At 41.1% G+C, this 5,924-nt stretch overlaps 1 protein-coding gene across 1 annotated transcript in view; it reads left to right on the top strand.

Annotated features, from left to right (window-relative positions):
- The first annotated feature begins 4,698 nt into the window (after positions 1–4,698).
- Positions 4,699–5,924, top strand: part of znf414 (zinc finger protein 414) — a 3,781-nt gene continuing 2,555 nt past the window's right edge. The window contains exons 1-2 of the mRNA XM_020613717.1: positions 4,699–4,861; positions 5,081–5,191. Coding sequence (XP_020469373.1) covers positions 4,810–4,861; positions 5,081–5,191 — 163 coding nt within the window. The 5' untranslated portion in view covers positions 4,699–4,809. The remainder of the gene's footprint in view (positions 4,862–5,080; positions 5,192–5,924) is intronic.

Below are 5,924 nucleotides of genomic sequence, written 5' to 3'. Positions count from 1 at the left end.
GACTCAGAAAAATGGATGAACTTCACCAACCTCAACCACAAAATCCAAGATGGCTGCTTTGCAGATCAGCAGTAAAAAGCTGTAGTAATGTACTCGTTAGCACTTACAGTATGTCTTAATCGTGTCTTATTAAAACAGTCGTTCTCACAGTACTGCCCAACTATCTGTGAACATGTTGCTACAGTGTTTGTATGTGCAAAATACCACAATGTGTTGTTATAAACTGGTATTGCTACCAGTGGCTAACAATGACCAACATGGCTCAACTGGTATAATAGTTAACTGAAAATGGAATGCAGTTAACTCTGGTGTGATGTCAATCCCAGCTCAGACTTCCCGAGCTCTTATTATGATATTGGTGTAGATTTTTATTTTGCTTATGTGCGAATACAATGAAATATGGGGTGATGAATGAGAGAACAGTTAGAGGATAGAGGCAGACACTCCCCTTTCGCCATTGTTGTTTCCCTCTATCAACTCTGTACATGCTATTCAGTAAGAAGAAGGGAAGTGTTTGATAATGAAGACAAGATGTTAAAAGCAGGTTATGACAACTCTGTAAACTTGCCTGTTTCCATTGCTCTGCCAAGTCTATATTTGATTCAGCTTTGGGATGTTTGCTCTATATAAATAAATGTCACTCACTTTGGCTTACTGGAGAGAGAGCCCAGTCCCACCAGCCATGCATGGCAGAAATGAAATACACTGTAGATAGCTGTGACCGAAGCACAGTATGACCACAGAAGCACATGCAAAGTTACAGATAAATGTACCAGCATTTCCAGTATTGTTGTCATTACCGTCAGGTTATAAACTGTTGTGGCAGTCTTCTCCGTTGGGCTTCAGGCTCTTCTTCACTTTCAGTCGTTGTGGCCTTAAGGAAGAATTGTTATTTTATTAACCTGGGTATTACATTCAGTTTTGGACATAACTGTTTGTACAAGGAGCACAATGAATACACTGTTCCAGTACGACTAGAAACACAAGTAGATGTTCAAATAGATGACCATATTTCAATTGAGTTCTCTGTTTAGCTAAACGGGTTTTCAACCAGTGGTCCCTGATCGTGTATTCAGTGATGTCATTTCACTGTGATCATTATTACTGTTTTTATTTTTGAATGTTTCCATGTATTTACTTTTGTTTGTGAATAATCAAATTCATGCAAATTAAACAATTTAGAAAAGCCAATGTGACTTTGAGGATTAAAAGGGTGCCCAGCGGTCTAGTCACACCACAACAGTGGTCCTTAAGATGCTTCTTAGTTAGAATGGTGGTCTCTGGGTCACAGTCATTTGAAAACCCCTGGTCTAAAGCTCGATTTGGGAAGGGAAAAAACAGCTCAGTGTCTATATTATCTCTCACATTATCTGCTGTTAACATCCATCAAACTATGCAGTGCTTTTAATCTATAGTCCTCACCACACTTGCCTTTTATAATGCAAAAATCATCTTCATATTTTCAACTGAAAAATACACATTTTTGGGGGGTGTTCCTCAACACTTTGCTTTCTGTTCTTGTCAGTTATGGTTTTATAGTACTTGTCTTGTGCTAATATTCTGCTGAATTCAATATGAATGCACCTTTTTGAATGATTATTGCTAGCTTACAGAATCTAGATAAAAAAGAAGGGGCTATGCATGTTTTTTTCTTTACTTTTTTTGGTCAAACAGCAGAATTTAAAATCATATGTGTAGGGTGTGTGTATATGTATGTACGTATATATATATATATATATATATAAGATGCATTTGCATGAGTTGAAGAAAGTTTCTTTGCTGAAAATCCCCTTTTAAAAATTGTGGTTGGTCCTTGAACTCTTTTGTAAAGATTTCTGTTTTCCAAATTCAATGCAAAAATCTTTCTACAACTAGTATGAACTTTCAGTGTAAATGTATTTGATATGTTTATAAGAGCAATAAAAAAGTCCACTTTGAAAACATGCCCATGTTGTAGATTTCTTCTATAAATGTGGGCCATCATAGACATGATGTTTATTGCCTAATTCAGTATTTCAAAGGCTATGCTTAGATTTAGGTATTTAGTGATAGCAGCTTTAGAAATAATAACAAATTGGGTTTGACCTAATTCCCTTAAATAATTTTTTACTTTCTGAATATAATACAGCAGTTACCTTATGACTGCATTAATAATTACTAAATGTCTGTGGTATCCCGCCAGTGGCGGTTTTTGGCATGGGTGAACCGGGCAACCCGCAGGGGCGACCTTTATTCATGACACGTGGGGGGGGCGGCACAAGCACTTGGAAAGAAAATAATCTGCGCCGCTAAGCAGTTTTCTATTATCTATCATATGTGGCGCCCCTGCTTGATTAGAAGGTGCCGTGCACAGAAGTTGTGTGAGAGGTGGAAAGGGGAGGGGAGGGGGCACAGGAGGAGAGTTCACCTCTCCCAAATGGAGTGGACGAAGGGTCCACTTAGTAGGCTAAACTAAGCTAGTGACACCTTGACTTTCTTCCAAATAACGCACATTTCATTCATAATATTATAAGCACAGACCTGCTAGGTATGACAGGTATGACATGCTATCTGCAATACAGCATGTCAGCAAACTTATGCAGTCTCCAAATATGCATGTGGACCTAGCTGTGAGTCTTTTGAAGAAGACTGAGCGAGGTCTCCAGAGCTACAGGGCAAGTAGCTTTGTGACTGCACAGATGGCGGCCAAAGACATTTGTGAAGAAATTAATGTGGAGGCTGTTTTGAAACAAAAAAGGCTGAGGTCCACAAACCGCCACTTCTCATATGAGTCACATGATGAGCCTTTCAGTGATGCCCTTAGGAAGATGGAGGTTGGATTCTTCAATGTTGTTGATGATGCAGCCATGTCAGCCATCAGGAAGAGGTTTACTACATTGGAAAATGTGGAAAACAAATTTGGGGTTTTGACAAATTTCCCAAGTCTTGCAGATGAGGAGCTGGCAGAGCAATGCAATGCACTAGGCACAACACTACACTTTGAAGGGCACTCTGATTTGGACATTAGAGAGCTTGTGCAGGAAATCAAGAACTTCCCTCACCTGCCATCAAAAGCCATGAGCCTCCTTGAGCTTATCACTTTTCTGCAAGATAAAGATCTATCAGAGATCTACCCTAACTTTTGGACTGCTCTCAGGATTGCACTTACTCTGCCAGTCACTGTGCCTCAAGCAGAGAGGAGCTTTTCAAAACTGAAGTTGATCAAGTCATACCTGAGGTCAACCATGTCTCAGGAACGGCTCACTGGCCTTGCTATCATCAGTATCAATCACTCAATAGGGGAGCAGATTTCGTATGATGACATTATTGATGATTTTCCATCAAGGAAGGCCAAAAAGGTCAGATTTTAGTTTTTGTTTTCTGTTTTTAGTGCAGTGTAATAATAAAATTTTCTTTGGATTTGTGCTATTTAGAATATTTATTCTATATTTTATTTGTATATTATTCTTAATATTTTATATTATTGTTGTTCTCTGCTCTTGTTATATTCTGATTGTATACAAAAAAGTGTCAAAAATATGTACAGAGTATATTTATTTAAGTTCGGATATCATATACTGTTTTGTGCAGAATTGTGGTTTTCAAATGTTCTGTTGAAGGATTTGTGCAACTGAGAAAGACGTTTGTCTTACACTTATATTGTTACAGTAAAACATCACTGTGCAAAATTTAGTGTTTTTTCTGGGGGGGCGCTCAGAGGGGGGTCTCGCCCGGGGAGTAATTCAATGTAGAACCGCCACTGGATCCCACACTGTTGCAGAAGGTCCCACAAGTGTGTTGCACTTGTCAGTTTGTTTGCTATTCCGTCTTCACCTGGAATGACACTGTGCTACCATTACACCATTTGAAGCTGACTGTCGTCTTGTTGTTCAAAAAAAACCTGTAAGGGATTTTTTTTTTTTTTTGGCTCATTATCCTGCTATAGGATTATGCGTCTGACTCCCTTTTTCCAAATAACGCCTCAGAGGCTGTAGTAACAGTCTCTTCAAACACTGCCGTTGTATAAATAGGAATTGTTGTAAGTAATCAAGAAAAGTTGGGACACCTGTAGGAATAGTTTGCATCAATTTTCATGCCTTTATTTATTTCCACTGTTGCAGAAAAGATGGAAATGAACCTCTTACTTGATCCCTAAAAAAGGCCTGTTTTTTAAACACACACATCTGGGGGCACCTTGCCCCAGATGTTTTCTTCACACAAGCCTGCATGAACCTCCTCTTTCTATTAGCGATGTGTTTTTCTGTCTGCCTTTGTAAATTTTTACAAGTACTTAAATTCTAACAGGGAAAATGAAGTTACCTCGAACTTTAAGAAGTCAGCAACAGAAACTAGTAGACTATAACGAATCTTTGAAATGGTGGACGTTTGGGCCCTTATCATTAGCTCTGCTGAAATTTGGCGGTCATAGATGCAGTTACAGGTGAGTGGGCATCTCCCCCCATCTAGATACCCTATAAACACTAGATGCCACCGCGGGGCTTTGAAATGCGGACGTCCGCGCAGAGCTGTCACACCACATGCACAACCACGAGGCGGCGCGCTTACAATTTCATGGGAGCTGTAGTTTTCTTTTCGGATGCTAAAAAAATAACCATTTCATGTAGTAGATGGCGATTTGCCTTAGAATGTGGAAAGGGTTCCAAAGAACACGCTTTGTTTCTTTAAAAACCAATGAAAAATGGTGAATGAGAAATCGCATTGTAACACAAGCAAGACCGGGTCCTGCCGGCCGGATGTGACGTCAAGATCGCGGCTGGTCATCGCGAGCTCTGTTGTCTCTGTAGGGACCGAAGACAAGTGTCTCCGTTTATGATGGATTCAGGAAATACAGTGTTGCAGACGGCTGAAAATGGAAACGGAGGTTTGTCATTTAGGTCAAACGCCACAGATAGACGCCAAATCAGCAGTGCTGTGTGTTATGATAGCTTTGCGACTAGACTAGCCACTCAGCTAACTCATTAGAATGCTAGCCAGCTTCACGTCTGTCGCTACGTTCAAGACGCTGCTTACACCGTTGTCGTAACCTGAATAGTTACGTTTTATTTCGAGCATTTTGTAAAGCGCTGTTTGTCCCTTGCAGGAAACAAGAGAACAACGTGTCCGCTACACGGCTGCAAACGAGTGTACACAGACATGAGCGCCCTGGAAAGCCACATCAAGGACCATGAGATCCCAGCCGAGTCCCTTCCTGGTAAGCTCCTCAGCAAATAACGCTGCTCCGCCTCACCCAGAACCGGAGTCTTGGGCCCAGAATACAAGAGCAAGAGCCAGAGCCAGAATATACGGACGGTGGTTAAATGGCAGGTCTGGAATGTTTTCATGTCATCCTGGGCCATTAAAGTCCTGTGTCCTGTTCACACTGGTTATAAAGAGATCCCTTCTAAACACAGCTCTGCTGTAAGTTAATAGACGTGGAAAAATCCGATCCTTGTGTGAAAACCCATACACACGCACACATAAAAAAAATAAATAAATTCCCCACTTGCCCCACTTTGGAACAGTCTTGTGCCTTCCTTCAAACTCAGGTCCTCTACAAGAGGAGCTGGGAGCTTGAGGGTCCTGCGCAGTATCTTAGCTGTTCCTAGGACTGCACTCTTCTGGACAGAGATCTCAGATGTTGTTCCTGGGATCTGTTGGAGCCACTCTCCCAGTTTGGGGGTCACAGCCCCCAATGTTCCTATTACCACGGGGACCATTTGTTCCTTCACCTTCCACATCTTTTCTAGCTCTTCTTTCAGCCCTTGGTATTTCTTAAGATTCCCGTGTTCCTTCTTCCTGATGTTGCTATTGCTTGGGATTGCTACATCACTATGGCCTTCTATCTGACAGTGGTACATACTGTGCAGAGGTTTATCCTTCCAAAGTCTGGGCAATTAACACCTACGCCCTGCCGGTCATCAGGTACCCTGCTGGCATAATTTTAT

This window comes from Monopterus albus, unplaced genomic scaffold (assembly GCF_001952655.1).
Source record: "Monopterus albus unplaced genomic scaffold, M_albus_1.0 scaffold137.1, whole genome shotgun sequence".
Classification (NCBI taxonomy): Eukaryota; Metazoa; Chordata; class Actinopteri; order Synbranchiformes; family Synbranchidae; genus Monopterus; species Monopterus albus.
The sequence above is the reverse complement of the archived record's forward strand: the minus strand, read 5'-3'. Positions and strand labels throughout refer to the sequence as shown.